The sequence below is a fragment of the Aspergillus ruber genome (assembly GCF_000600275.1).
Source record: "Aspergillus ruber CBS 135680 unplaced genomic scaffold scaffold00007, whole genome shotgun sequence".
Lineage (NCBI taxonomy): Eukaryota > Fungi > Ascomycota > Eurotiomycetes > Eurotiales > Aspergillaceae > Aspergillus > Aspergillus ruber.
This window is the reverse complement of record NW_024467303.1, coordinates 644,189-658,533: the sequence shown is the minus strand read 5'-3', so window position 1 is coordinate 658,533 and position 14,345 is coordinate 644,189. Positions and strand designations below refer to the sequence as shown.

General features: G+C 48.9%; 6 protein-coding genes and 1 non-coding gene across 7 annotated transcripts; 6 read left to right on the top strand and 1 right to left on the bottom strand.

The window, feature by feature from the left end:
• Positions 1 to 1,026: 1,026 nt before the first annotated feature.
• Positions 1,027 to 2,019, top strand: EURHEDRAFT_342627 (SIMPL domain-containing protein). Its single transcript, XM_040778411.1, has one exon. It carries the CDS (start codon positions 1,083 to 1,085, stop codon positions 1,740 to 1,742), a length of 660 nt encoding a protein of 219 aa, XP_040640603.1. The 5' UTR covers positions 1,027 to 1,082; the 3' UTR covers positions 1,743 to 2,019.
• A 496-nt stretch (positions 2,020 to 2,515) lies between these two features.
• Positions 2,516 to 2,848, top strand: EURHEDRAFT_401323 (uncharacterized protein; the record flags this gene model as incomplete). The annotated part of the gene is made up of 1 exon (XM_040780075.1): positions 2,516 to 2,848. One exon carries the CDS (start codon positions 2,516 to 2,518, stop codon positions 2,846 to 2,848), a length of 333 nt encoding a protein of 110 aa, XP_040640602.1.
• Positions 2,849 to 3,418: 570 nt separating this feature from the next.
• On the top strand, positions 3,419 to 5,388 carry EURHEDRAFT_552987 (flavin-containing monooxygenase; the record flags this gene model as incomplete). The annotated part of the gene is made up of 2 exons (XM_040787566.1): positions 3,419 to 3,481; positions 3,665 to 5,388. The coding sequence occupies 2 exons, from the start codon at positions 3,419 to 3,421 to the stop codon at positions 5,381 to 5,383; spliced, it is 1,782 nt and encodes a 593-aa protein (XP_040640601.1). The 3' UTR covers positions 5,384 to 5,388.
• Positions 5,389 to 5,529: 141 nt separating this feature from the next.
• EURHEDRAFT_t58 lies at positions 5,530 to 5,601 on the top strand. Its single transcript has one exon. It is a non-coding gene; the product is annotated as a tRNA-Arg (tRNA).
• A 325-nt stretch (positions 5,602 to 5,926) lies between these two features.
• On the top strand, positions 5,927 to 6,593 carry EURHEDRAFT_410707 (DUF1772 domain-containing protein; the record flags this gene model as incomplete). The annotated part of the gene is made up of 2 exons (XM_040781428.1): positions 5,927 to 6,023; positions 6,121 to 6,593. Exons 1-2 carry the CDS (start codon positions 5,954 to 5,956, stop codon positions 6,591 to 6,593), a joined length of 543 nt encoding a protein of 180 aa, XP_040640600.1. The 5' UTR covers positions 5,927 to 5,953.
• Positions 6,594 to 7,779: 1,186 nt separating this feature from the next.
• On the top strand, positions 7,780 to 9,218 carry EURHEDRAFT_452589 (alpha-ketoacid dehydrogenase kinase family protein; the record flags this gene model as incomplete). The annotated part of the gene is made up of 2 exons (XM_040784051.1): positions 7,780 to 7,979; positions 8,027 to 9,218. 2 exons carry the CDS (start codon positions 7,780 to 7,782, stop codon positions 9,216 to 9,218), a joined length of 1,392 nt encoding a protein of 463 aa, XP_040640599.1.
• A 141-nt stretch (positions 9,219 to 9,359) lies between these two features.
• EURHEDRAFT_514125 (MmgE/PrpD family protein) lies at positions 9,360 to 13,204 on the bottom strand (the record flags this gene model as incomplete). The annotated part of the gene is made up of 7 exons (XM_040786241.1): positions 9,360 to 10,486; positions 10,555 to 10,911; positions 11,129 to 11,386; positions 11,439 to 11,831; positions 11,883 to 12,014; positions 12,064 to 12,889; positions 12,965 to 13,204. 7 exons carry the CDS (start codon positions 13,202 to 13,204, stop codon positions 9,360 to 9,362), a joined length of 3,333 nt encoding a protein of 1,110 aa, XP_040640598.1.
• Between the last annotated feature and the right edge of the window lie 1,141 nt (positions 13,205 to 14,345).

Genomic DNA, 14,345 nt, shown 5'->3' with positions numbered 1-14,345 from the left:
AGCCGATGTGTGGACATTAGAGTGGGTAGATAAACCTTTCGACCGGAGGCATGGCGAATACCCAGACTCGGAAGACGACGACGGCGGCGGTGACGACAATAATCGCCTACCGTCACCCAAGTGGCCGGACCGTTGGCTCAGTAGTCCAGAGCCGGACAGTACGCGACAACAACAACCTCAGGAAAAGCTCCCTCCGCCGTATCGGATTAACCCCGGCCGGCTTATGATTGCATGGATTAAGGGAGACTTTTCCCAGTAACTGCGATCATGCAAACCGCACCGACAGAGATACTTTAGAAAGGGGTCTGGGTTAATCTGTGGACGAGCCAGTAAAAATTTCACCACCTCGGTGTGCCCATATATTGAGCAATCAGTGACAAGGAAAGCTGATAGTGTATGCCATGAGCATTCACTGAGACAGTGCCTATATTGAGTCAAGGCCCACCATCTCTCAATAGCGATGCCATGCTGCCTGTATCAGCAGTGTTTGTTCAATCCAATCTCTGGCGCCTGGGTGAGCTCCGTGTGTGACGGCTTGGTTATTTTGGCTGGCTACCACGTGAGATGCAGTTGTTTGCTTCATTGATGAATATGGCGTTGCCTCCTTTCTTTCTTCCTTCGTCATGTCAATTATTCTCGTCTATAGCTACCTAGCTAGAACCCATGAGAAGGATGTCCCATTACTCTAGCTGAGTTCCGTGACACCGTGCGCGAGAGAATCTTCATAACACTCGCTTCACTCACAAGAATACGGCCACACTCACGAGCGCAGCGAATGAGATTGGCAAAAACAGAAACTTAAGTCGGTGATATATTGGCAGGGAATCCGTAGAAACCGCAGCCAGACTTCCACCCTCGGGTATAGACACAATTGCTCACCCAGAGCCTGCAAATACATTTGCTTCTTTTAGCTACACACCACTGCGTCTTGGCATAACATCATAGGAGCCACAATGCTGTGGCTGAGCAAACAGACTGCCTATTTTAGGAGGGGCAACAGAAATATATTTTCATACAAAACAAACACTCTTCTATCATTCTATTTTTCAACTTTACTGGTTTCATTCTCATAATCTAGAAAAATGACACCAATCACAGTCAACGTCACAGGCTCCTCCACCATCCATCAACCTCCAGAACAAGCCGTATTGTTCTATCACGTTCAATCCGAGGGTTCATCGTCAGACACTGTCTCCAAAGAAGTCACAGCTGCCTCCAACCAGCTACAACAAATATTCAAAGATCTAAAATCAGACTCACTATCCCCAGCCCCAGTGGCAGCATTCTCAACCAGTTCCCTCCGAAGCTGGTCTGGGCGACCCCGAGACCGAGACGGAAACCCTGGTGAACGAGTTCATTACGCCCAGCTGCGGTCCGAAGCTACATTTCGTGAGTTTAAAAAACTAGGCGAAGTGGCTGGTCGGCTCGCAGCATATCCAAATGTTGCCATCTCCAACATTGATTGGCGACTAACGGACGAGACCAAACAAGAGCTCGGGTCCAAAACGAGAAAATTGGCAATGAAAGATGCCATTCAGAAAGCATCTGACTATGCTGAGGTCATTGGGCGAGAGGTGAATCCGGTTGAGATTACGGATATGGAATCTCCAGGGTTGCACTCGCCGAGGTATATGACGGCCATGGCGGCGTGTCCTATGGAGGATGAACGCGAGGAATTGGATCTTACGCCACAGGATGTTGAATTGACTAGTTCCATTCAGGTCAATTTTCGTGGAGAGTAAACAAATTAAGGGGCATTCATTTGGAGTGCTTCACTGCTATCTGCATAAATATTCATGCGTATTCTTGCTTCTGAGCAAAAACAAATCGGTGCATCATATCTCTTTAAATGCTATCGTTTGGCAGCAATATGTTAAGAACTGTGTGTATATAGATGGTTACATGAAGACACGCTGTAATCATCTATCCATTTGGTACACAGGAATGATGTATGCTCTTCTTGCAAACATGCTTTGTTTAGTTATCTATTAAACATGGCCGGCTATCTTTCACGTTCCTTTTGCTATCACTTATACAATAACGTCTCCAAAACCGCTACCCTGAGGAATACTGCACTCTTTTACCGCCTCTGTCGTCTAATTTCCGTACCTTAGGGGCTGTGCCGCTGCTTTTAACGGTAGATTGTCCGTCCGTAGGCGAATGCCCACTAGCGAACCCCGGCTTTTGTATGTTTTTATTGTTCAATTTCTTTTTAACAGGATATCAATCTATATTTCCTTTTACAAAGGAATATTATGTAGTTGGCTTTTCTTTTCTTCTTATTTGCCGGAGATTTATCACAACTTTCGAGTCTCGGTCTGACCATTCTATCGCATCTTAGCCATTGAAGTAAGACTGAATCGTCCCGCCAAGGCTGACATTAGCCCAGATCTCCCCCGACCAGAGCAACGAATTCTTCTTAATCCTCCGGAATCCAATCAAACACTATCATTTCCGATAATCAGTTACCTCCAGCAATGCTTTGATCCCCCGGCAGATAGAGAACCTCATCACCATGTTGACCCTCGTTATCAACCCAGTATACCCAGAGTTCGAAGACAGACCACTCCCTTTGAGATTGTATGACGAATTAGATAGGAAAGAGAACCTCTGGCTTAATCCCAGATTGAAGGCTTTAGTGAAAGGAGATCTGACCCATAGCCAGGCGGCCATCAAGTTCGATACTATGCTAACAGAGGACACTAACCGAAAATATGATAAACTGATAAAACGGGCAGACCCGCGCAACCTCACGCCAGAAGAAGGACAAGGCGCCAACATGTACATAATCATGCCACATCCAAGGATTCATATTGGGCCGATTTTTTCATCATTTGCCCGGCTGTGATCGACATGTCCGTCCTATCACGAAGGGCAAAACCGCATTGTTGGACTCCTTCTGGCACTATGATCGCTTCCACGCCATGAAATCTTCAAAGACCTGCCCTGGAAGACCCTAATGAGCCTTAGTTCTCAAGGCCGCGAGAAAGGGCTACACCAATATCCTCCAACTCCTGCTTGAGAGGCGCGGATCCGGAAATCAGAAACAAAAGAGGCAAGACACCTTTGGATGTGGCACGATCAGAAGAGAATGATGGAGTGGTCAATCATTTGGGGGGCTGTTGCTTAAAGATGGGTGCTAGCAATATATGGCTCAGTTGTCTGTACAAAGGAGCTACCATATGGAAGTAATAATAGGAACATAGGGCAACACATGGAAATTCTATATTCTATATTGGTCTTCAAGAAAACAAAAAAGTCGTGAAATCAGGACAATGAATATTTTGAATACATTGTAATCAACAAACAAGTAATTTGGTTCACTGAATCATGTACTAATTCGCTCTCATTCACTGTCAGTCTTTATACTAGACCTCCGCACCCAACTCACCTTCCTCCACAACGACCAAACGACACAATGTACCCCAGAAAAGACTCCAACCCTGGCACCTCCATGTTCAGCCTCCTCAACGACTCCTACGTCAACCAAATCCGCACTAAATACGCCGAAGAACGTCTCCGCCGTCTCAATCCCAAGGAAAACGCCCAATACTCCGACCCCGACCCCCACTTCGAAACAGAAACAGAATCTTACGCAAGCATCGACGATGACGACTTCCCAGCCTGCGAAGAATACAAGCATGACACTGACAACGTGTCTGAGATTGACCACCAACGCATCATCATCGTGGGTGCTGGGTTTGGGGGCTTGCTGAATGCCGTGAGACTGCTGCAGACGGGGAATTTTGGACCTAAGGATATTTTGTTTCTGGATGCGGCTTCGGGGTTTGGCGGGACGTGGTGTTGGAATGAGTATCCGGGGTTGATGTGTGATATTGAGAGCTATATCTACATGCCTCTGTTGGAAGAGACGGGGTACATGCCCTCTCACAAGTATGTGTCGGGTGTTGAGATCAAGGAGCATGTTTATCGGATTGTTCGCATGTATGGTCTCTACCATCGTGCCTTGTTGTGTACAAGTGTGAACAGTCTGGTCTGGGATGAGGATGAGATGAACTGGACTGTCAAGGCCGTCCAACACCGTCACCAGGGCATCTTCCCCTTGACCTTCACAGCCGACTTTGTTATCCTAACCGCGAACCCGGTGAGTATTCCCAAGCTACCCAATATCGATGGTATTTCGGACTTTCAGGGTAAAAAATTTCACATGGAGCGTTGGGATTACAAAGTCACTGGCGGCTCCGCAGATCTTCCTGTCCTACAGAAGCTGCGCGACAAGAAAGTTGCTATCATTGGTACAGGTGCGACTGCTGTGCAGGTTGTTCCTCATCTCGCAGAGTGGTCTCAGAAGCTGTACGTTTTCCAGCGCACGCCCTCTGCTGTGGACCGACGTGATAATTGTCCGACGGATGCCCAATGGTGGGCGGAGACTGTCTCGCAGGGGCCTGGCTGGCAGACAAAGCGCATGGAAAACTTCAACGACTTCGTCAGCAATGCGCCCAACCTGCCTGACGTCGACCTTGTGAACGATGAATGGAGCCGCGCTCATTCGTACAGCGCTCTATTCGGAGGCCCCCAGAACCGGAACCCAGGCTACCTGAAAGAAATGGAAATGGTGGATCTCCTCCGTCAGGACAAAATCCGCAACCGCGTCTCCCAAGTCGTCGAGCGCAAGAAAACAGCAGACCTCCTGAAACCCTGGTACTCCGGCTGGTGCAAGCGGCCCTGCTTTCATGACGAATACCTCCAAGCCTTCAACAACCCGAACGTGGAGCTCATCGACACCAACGGCAAAGGCGTCGTCTGTGTCACTCAGAAAGGTGTAGTCACTAATCAAATCGAATATGAAGTCGACGTGCTCATCTTCGCGACGGGAAACAACGTCACTGACCGAAAAACCCCTGATGCTCGCTCGGATATGTTTATTTCAGGACGTGGCCAGAAGTCGATGCGCATGGCTTGGAGGGATGGCGTCGCAACGCTGCACGGATTGACGACGCGCGGTTTTCCGAACCTTTTCTTTCCTGGTCCGAACCAAGCCGGCATCACAGCAAACTATACCTACTTTCTCGATCAGATGGCGCAGCATGTTGCCTACATTATCTCGAGCGCTACTAAGGAGCAAGGTCCGTATAAGGTCACGGTCGAACCATCTATTGAGGGTCAAGAGGCGTGGTCTAGGGAGGTTATGATGCGTGCCGATGGTCTGGCTGGGATGGCCAACTGTGCACCTGGATACTTTAATATGGAGGAAGACTTTGATCAGTCCAAGGTTCCAGAGGAGGTGCTCAAGGCGGCGCGAGCGAAGCACTGGGGCGAAGGAGTGATGGACTGGGTGAAGATTCTTGAGGACTGGCGGGAGAAGGGAGGAATGAAGGGGTTGGAGGTAAAAAGATTGAAAAAGATTATCACCAATGAGTGAGCTCGTAACGCCTAATATGTCACTGATAAGGTAGTGTCAATGCACGACTTGTTCTATTTCTGATCCGAAGTATGTCGTGCATATGCATTGCATGCATTAGTGCTTATTGCTTTATAAAGGGAATTATAGCCTAATTCCATCAACAAGGCCGGCTGGCCCAATGGTAAGGCGCTTGACTACGAATCAAGAGATTGCAGGTTCGACCCCTGCGTCGGTCATTTTTTTTGCTTATTTTTTTTTTTGCTTTTTTGCTTTCTTTTTTCCGCTCTACCGTGGACAATTACTCAACTGAACTAAATTCAACCTCCCAAATCCCAGCACAATAGAATTTTCCCAATGACACAAGAATATCATCATAGCCCCCTCTTTTTTGTCCCCCAACGGCATCGGTCCCCAACTCCTCCGCCCTACGGAACATCGGGCACCTGAGCCCCCGTCGCCGCATGCAACACATATGTAACCCCTAGTCCCCTGCGTCCCCGAACCAATTAAAGAAGATCTCACCTCTCTCAAAGAACAAAAAGCAAACACCTACTTTATCCCACATATAGCCTAGAGCAAATCACAACTATGAGCGAGTATCCGACAGCAGTGCGCGTGGCGCAAGCCGTCGGCATCAGTGGGTCCATTTGGCTTTCCGGTATGTGCATAACGCTTATTATGACTTCAACCTGCAACCTATGACCGACCGGATACGATGCAACATGAGATGATGTGATGGCTGACGCATGCTTCAGGAAATATCTGTGGTCTCTCAGCCATCGCCATGCCCGTATTCTTCCGCTCCAGACGAGAGGGCGGGGAGAAAGATGATATCCTGCAGACCAAGCTAGCGCGGCAGTGGCAATACTTCTACGACCACGGACACGCGCAGAACCCACCCATCGCTGCTGTTACTGCATGTGCTTATGCGTATCTGGGCTGGGCAGTTGGTTCGCGGAGCGAGTTATTTTCTCGGCTTGCCGGGGCGAACACGGGACTTTTCTATCGGATCGCGGGGTTCTTGACGGTGGGGATTGTGCCGTGGACATTGGGTTTTATGATGCCAACGAATTATAAGCTCATGGAGATAGCGCAGGGTTTGGAGGGGAAGGAGGTTAGTGATGAGGAATTTGATGGGTTGTTGGGTTACTGGCAGGTAACTAATGCGATTCGGGGGTTGTTTCCGCTTGCTGGGGGGCTTTTGGGACTTTTGACTGCGTTGTTATAATAGGATTGACAGTGATTGATAATTCTATCTCTCCATAATTACTCTACGATACATAAGAATCGAACCAACAGAGCTAAACCAACTCATAGCAGTATCACGCTGCACACCAGGAGTTGGACCGGGCCCGACGAACAGCTCTGGGTGGTACAGCCGGGTTGCAATGATCCTAGTCGCCAAGGTTCCTATCTTCTCAGCCATCTACATTTACTACAACATTCTCATAAAGGGAAACGACCTCTTGATGTATACCCAACGAGTTTGATCCCGTGTTGACCATCCGCCGACAAAGAGACCTGATTCCCTTGATCTTGGCCCTTATTCTTGGAGTAATTCCAACAGGACAACACATGAACTTTGGCCATGATATTGAACATGTTATTCATCCGGCAGTCGGCCCTGGGACTGTTGCGGCTTTCGCAGGTTATCCACTGCAGGCCATGCGCTTTCTTGAATATTCCCGCCCAGTTCTCAATGTCAACTCCCCTGCTCTATATGTGCATCTGTGATGGAACATCCGCAATGGCATTGCTCCCATGGACAATGGTATCCCCCGATATTCACAGCTGTCTTAGCTGTGTCAGTTTGCGGTATTTCCGCCCAATCGTTCATGAAACCGGGTAGTCCAGGGGCTAAGCAATTCTGGCTGCCCTACTTAAATATAGACCGCAGTGGTAGCCGACTGGATGCAGCAGGACAGAGCTTTGGCCATTATAGCAGCGAACTATGATGCCGACTATGATTAAGGTCAGTATGATTTCTTAAGGAGAAAATGGCATTTTGGGTCGGAGCTGACATTGAAAATGCACTTTGCCATAATTACTTCTTAGCAAGGAGAAGCATAAACAAGATGTAGGAAGTTTGTTAAACTTGATCTCTTAGTCGTTAAAGACAGCTGTATTATAGGTCGGATTGGAGTCGAAGTTTTAATTCGCAAACGAATTTATATCGACAGAGAAACATCTTGTCGTTTCGGTATGAGCATGGTGCAATTGGCAGCCTGATATCATGATATTCGAGGTTTGAAGGCAATTGGGTGAACAAAAGAGAAAAAGAGAGGGGTTGCAAGAAGTGAACTAGAAAAGGAAAGTGATGGTTCACACGTGATACATCCATATCCGGTTAGCGCATCCCCACGTTCTGAGGTCATCCAAGATGGTCAACATCTTCATCGCAGCAGCTGATGGTGATGGCCACCGTGCGACGACTGCAGATATTGTTCAGGAATAGGCAGCAGTGCTTTAGGCCCGTTATTAAAGCACGCAACTACACATCCACAGCCAAAGACACCGCATATTCGTTTCCATCGTTTGCCAGCGGAGCCAACGATGAAGTCGCCCGTCTCGCGGCCACTAGGCGTCGGCCATTGACACTAGCAGACCTTCTCAAGTGAGTGACGGAGAAATGTGATTCTATATAGCTGGCTGACTGTTTAGGCACGGACGTCCGCCGTTGTCAGAAGATGCGCTTCTCAGTTCGGCAAATTTCACCCTTTCCCTCCTACCTGCTCGATTGGCGTCTCGGATCCAGGCCTTACGAAATCTCCCCTTCATCGTTGTGTCGAATCCTCATGTAACCAAGATCTATAACAACTACCTGCATTCGTTGTCGACCCTCCTTCCGTACCAGCAGCGGCAAATCACGACCCTAGAAGAAGAGAAACAATTCGCAGACGTACTGGCAGATCTCGTACATACGCATACGAATACAATCCCAATTCTCGCACGCGGGTTCCTCGAATGCAGAAAATATATCGATCCAGCAGAGGTGACGCGATTTTTGGATACTCATCTACGCGCACGGATCGGCACTCGGTTGATTGCGGAGCAGCACCTGGCTTTCAATTTCGCCTCGCAGCCAGCCAAAGATAGCAGCCCAGCACCGAAGGATTCGGTTCCTTCTAACTACGTTGGTGTGATTGACTCGACATTGCAACCGGCACGTATCATCAAATACTGTGAGGATTTTGTGGGCGAGATATGCGAGTTGAAGTATGGCGTACGCCCGGAAGTGGTGATCGGCGGAAAGCCGGACGCTTCGTTTGCATATGTTCCCGTGCATATGGAGTACATCATCACAGAACTGTTAAAGAATTCGTTTAGGGCTGTAATCGAGAATGGCCAAGAACACGCACCTATTGAGGTGACTATTGCGCCTGCGCCGGATGTCCCTGGAAATTACGTTCACGAAGCCTACGACAAACATACCCAAGAACCCCGCGAGTTACAAAACGACACTGACGTGGGATTCAAGGTCGATACAGTCGTTGGTACAGCGGATGCCAACGAATCAGTCCGGCATTCAAGCCCTTCCTCGCAGAGCATCACAATCAGAATCCGTGATCGAGGCGGTGGAATCCCCCCAGAGGTTCTGCCAAACATTTGGTCCTACAGCTTTACCACGTTCTCCGATCTTGATCCCCAAGGCTCGGAGAATGGAAATGTTGATGCACTCAATACCATCTCTGCCAGCAGTGGACATCTGAGTAGCATCGCCGGATTAGGGTATGGGTTGCCTCTGAGCAGAGCATATGCAGAGTACTTTGGAGGTAGCATTGCTATTCAAAGTCTTTGGGGATGGGGGACTGATGTTTACTTGACCTTGCAAGGCGTTGGAAAGATGGGTTGACCATGTTATTTGTGGCGTTGCTGATTTGCATAGTGTTTTAATCTTGGATATACTACATGGCAGGAATTAACAAGTCTGCTGGACGGGCTGGATTTACCCTTTCTCATGTTTCTTCATGCTTTTGTAAATTCTGTGACCAGCCTATAACCTCGCCTCCAGCGCATCTCTCGCAAACAAATCGACAAAATCCGAAATTCCCAAATCATCCATCTTGACAGCCTCAAGAATCCCCTCAATCTCCTCATCCGAAAACAAACCCCTCATATTCCTCCCAAACTTCTCCCTCACAGCATCCCCCGTGGCCGGATTCTTCACATGTCCAATCGGATACTCCACCAACACCTCATTCAACACACTCCCATTTCTCAAATACACAGTCAAACTCGCCCCAATACTCCTTTTCTCCAAATTCAAGTAATCCCTCGTAAGCCCCTCATCCGCCCTAACCTCAATCCTCCCACGCAAAGAATCAACCACCGCACTCGTTGCCCAATAACTCCCATCTGCATAATCCGCCACCTCCGGCGCAGCGCCCTTCAAAAGCGCAACAGCAATGACAAACTGAATACAATGGTCCCGATCCGCCGCATTCCTCAAAACACCCTTCTTATTAATAATCAAATCCGCCGCAGCAGTAGCCCTCACCTCAACCCTAACAACATCCCCCTCAACACTCAACCCCCTTTCCCTAATTCGCAACCTCTGCGCCAATGCCGCCTCCACAGCAGCAATCCCATGCCCTTCAACAGGCATCACCTTAAACAACACATTCTGCACCACCCAATCCCTAAACCCCTCCATCACAAACCCCTGGTTACCAAACGTCCTCTCCAAAAACCCATATGGAACAGCACTCAACGCTCCGCCCGCACCCACCTGTCCTGCCCTCACAAGCAACGCAAGATGCACAGCCCTCATGCACGCATCGCCCGCCGCCCAACCTTTTCTCGGGATCGTATTAGACCCAGACCGATAAACGCGACTCGGATGCCCGTCCATCCACACATGCGAGATTGTAGCCATTGCTTGCGTCTCCGAGAGACCGAGGAGCCATGAGCATACAGCGGCGGAGGCGAGTTTGACGAGGATAACGTGGTCGATGCCGTGGGCGTTGAAGGCGTTATGGAGTTGGTGGATGCCTTGGATTTCGTAGGCTTTTGTTATTGCGATCAATAAGGTTTGGAGGGTTAGGGGTGGGCCGGTGTGTTTGCTGGTTTTGGTGGTTCGGGAGAGCCAGTCCGAGACGGATAGGATAGCGGCGATGTTATCTACCACACACACACCATCAGCCATAACCAACCTTCGATGCAGCGCAACCCAAATACAGGGAAAGTACCAGAAGGATGTCCCCACTCCCTCCCCCACAACGCATCATTATAATCCAAATACCGAATCAACACGCCCATATCAAACGCCCCCTTCACCGGATCCAACCGATATCTCGTCCCGGGTAGTCTGAACCCATCCGGCACAACCGTTCCATCGACAATAGGTCCAACGAGTTCACGAGCCTCTGCACTGCTGGAGATTGTTTGGATGGCGCAGCCTAGGGTGTCCAGGAGGGCGGTTCGGGCTGCGGAGAGGGCGGATTTGGTGGTGGGGGAGGAGGGGTCGAGGGGTTGGTTGTAGATGTAGTTTGTTACGTCGATTATGGGTTGGTCGTAGTGGGTCATTGTGGTGGTATCTTTGCTTGCTTTGAGGGAGATTTGTTGGGTTGAATTCGGTTTATATTCATTTTATGGTAGACAGAACGGAGTATGTGTCCGAGGTGGTCATACATGTCTAACGGTACTATATCGACTGCAACCCAGTGTTATCACATACAGTTAATCATTATATTGAGGATATCATGAAGTATATATAGATACAAGCAAGAAATTTCCGTGCAATAATTCAAAATCCACCAGCACCCCTCACTCTCTGCACCGCCCCAACAATCCCCTTGGCCCAGCTGAATCTTCCGGGGTTGATCCCAATAGAGCCCTTGGGAAGCTTCCCGGTCTCAGGATCGTGCCAGCATCCATCTTCGCTGCTTACCGCGCCATACAAAGCAGTGTTCTGGTTTCTATTGATAGTGTCGAGCCACGAGCGGCAGACTGTGGGTGAATCATAGAGTATGTTGATTTCTTGGCTGTGGTAGAAAGATTGAGTGTCGAGGTTGCCGTTTCCTGTGCATTGTTAGCTATATGAACATTAAGATAGACGGGACAACATGCATACCCTGAATGGCCACGCTCTCATCAATGATCATGAGCTTGATGTGACAACTCCGGCGCTTGAAGCAGTTATGGATTGGTTTCGTCTGATCCTTGCCAATATAATCAAATATCCGTAGCCTGGATCGCTCTTCGTCTGTATGGAGAGACTTGTATAGTCGGCTTGAAATCATCTCGTTTGTTCCGTTCTGGAGAGGAAGAAGCTGGCCTGCATCGTTGTATCCCAGACAGAGGTAGCAGTTTACGATGACACCACGCCGGACTGCATCCAGAAGAGGCTCGAGGATTGGCTCTGCGTTCATGTTGGGTGTCTGGATAAAAATGGAATGCTTTGCGTGTTTAATGGCGGAGAGGAAGGCCGAATTTTGGGGGGTATAGATGCTGCTGTGGTTAGGAGCTGGACTGCTGTTAGTCTTATTCTGAGAATGGGGAATAAATTTCTACTTACATCCCCATGGCTCTCGATTGACAAGTGCCATTGGAAATGGTTCATGCGGTGGCGACAGAACGTAGGGCTTCATCCGGAGATCTTGGTCACTGTTCGGGGCATCTCCTGTAGTTCTAGGCTGGAGCGTCGTGTCTGTCTAGGTCAGATGTGCTTTCTAGTTGGTAATAGGCTGTTGACGTACTGAGATGACGAGTTACTGCTTCAGTCTGTGACATTCCGGGTAAGGGCTCAAGGCTTCCATTGACTCTCTGCGTCTCTTGCTGCATGTCGACATCGTAATGAGGGTGGTCTGCAGTGAGTTGCGGTGGTGAAGCCTCTGCTCCACTACCATCTGAAGAGCTCTCGGGCTCACTCGCTGACCACTCCCAAGCAGGTGTTGAACTGGCAGGTGACGTGAGCAATGGAAGAGGCTCTCCCAATAGCCGACCCCACGACACCAGTGCACTATCGTAGAGCGAGTCAACAATTGGTCCCTCAACACGGACCATCATCTCGAGGTTATCGTTGTCCTGGATATTATTACTCTGAAGCAAAGCAATTCTCCGATCGACAATCATGAATTTCGCGTGGAAGGTACCGAATATGGGCCGGTGGTAATTGACGACCTGAAGGTCGACATTGGGAATCTCCTCTGGAGACGGCAATTTGACCTGTCCACCAGCATATCGCTTCTCGTTGACCAGGAGATGATTCTGGAATATCTGTCGCGGATCTCCCCGATCGTATAACATCTTGACAACCACCTTGGTACCGCGCTTTCTGGCCCGTCTCGACAGCTCTCTGAAGGAATTAGTTATCAATGTTGACGCATCCGAATGGATCCAGAAATTGGTCGCCAGGAAAACCTCCGTTTCAGCTCGTACGATGCAATTCGCCATATGTCGACAGATATCGGGTAGAGGTGCTACAATCGTCAAGGGAGCGACTCCGTGGCTACCCATTAGTGGCGGAGAGACGACGCCTGCCATCGGGTTCTTTTCCAACGTACACAGGGCATCGTGATAAATCTGTTTGCCATAAAGTGTTAGCAAGTCGATTGGCATCCTTCATAATTCCTGGTCCGTTGTTCTATGTATGCTTACCTTCAGGAACAGAGTACTAGGCCTTGCAGAGCCCCAACGCCCGCAGGCGTACGCTCTCTGCAGACTGTTCTGGGCATCATGATCTGACTTTTCTCGTGCTGGTGAGTTCGTTTTCCTGCACTTCTGGCCACCAAATAAACGGTGAAAAATCCTAAGCGGGTGTTGAGTTGGATCGCGGGCGAGTTCCGAGGTGACAGTTCGGTCACTGGCGCAGAGACGGCGCACGTTCTCCGGGACCATCTCAGAACACGTTCGATTCTTACTCTTGGCTGGACGAAGCACCAAGAAAACAGTAGCGGCTAGAATAAGGAAAGCGGTGGATTTTAAGAGAAAATAAGGGGCCGTGAAATTGAACAAGTCCCGTGATATGACCGGCATGCCGAGGGATGACGTATGGGCTGTGTAGGGATATCAGTGAGAATCTGAGTAGGATCTGAGTAGAAATTGGATCTGACTAGAGATATAAGTCTCCAATATGCAGGTTGATCATCATCTCGTTTTCTTTCTGCCTAGAAGGATCATGACACAAGTGGGTTTTGTTTGTGTTGTTTGGAGAAAGAGTCTCCAATTCCGGTTATCTTCAGCCCTACAAGGCTGATGTCATTGTGCACGGCACAACTTTATGCACATTCCACATCTCATACATTGTATGGCGGATCTACATGGTTTACAATTTCTGCCAATTATAGAGAGTAAGTCCTATTCGCATACGATAATGTTATTTCTTCATACCTTTTGTCGTGTTTCCAATGAATAATGAAGTCGGATACTGTGATCCTTATTCGACTGTCCTGTCGTGTACCGCTGCTTCAGAAAAAAGGCTATGCTAAGCACCATAACGTAAGTCTAGTATCATGTATTCACCCTGACTCATCCGTCAATAATAAATAGCAACACCTGATGAGTTATCAAAGCCGGACAGAAGATGATAACCCGGATCAAATTGGATAGGGTACTTGCCCTCAACGAGTGGTGTAAGGGTCGACCCGAGAGATCAAAGCACCGAAGCAGACGAGATCCATGTCCTCGCAGAACTTTCTCTAATAGCCAACTGGCCAGAGAAAAGGCTGCACAATTGAGAAGTGGAAGAAAGCTTTCTGTCAACCTATGGGATGAGCTTGAATATCTGTGAAACCCGGAATCTGGTAACGACCGACCGCAGGATCATCCTCCTGCTCAACATCTCAACGAGTATACGGGTCTCGACCGGGTCGCGAAGCCACAACTCTGCTTTTGGGATTTTTACAAATTGACAGAAACTCCTCGAACTGTGGTTGTATGCCCTAATACCCTTTTCACGCCATATTCGGACTTCCTGGATCTTTACGGAGAGACGCTGGATCTCTTTGTGGGCGAAGTGTTGTGAAGGATATCTTAATTG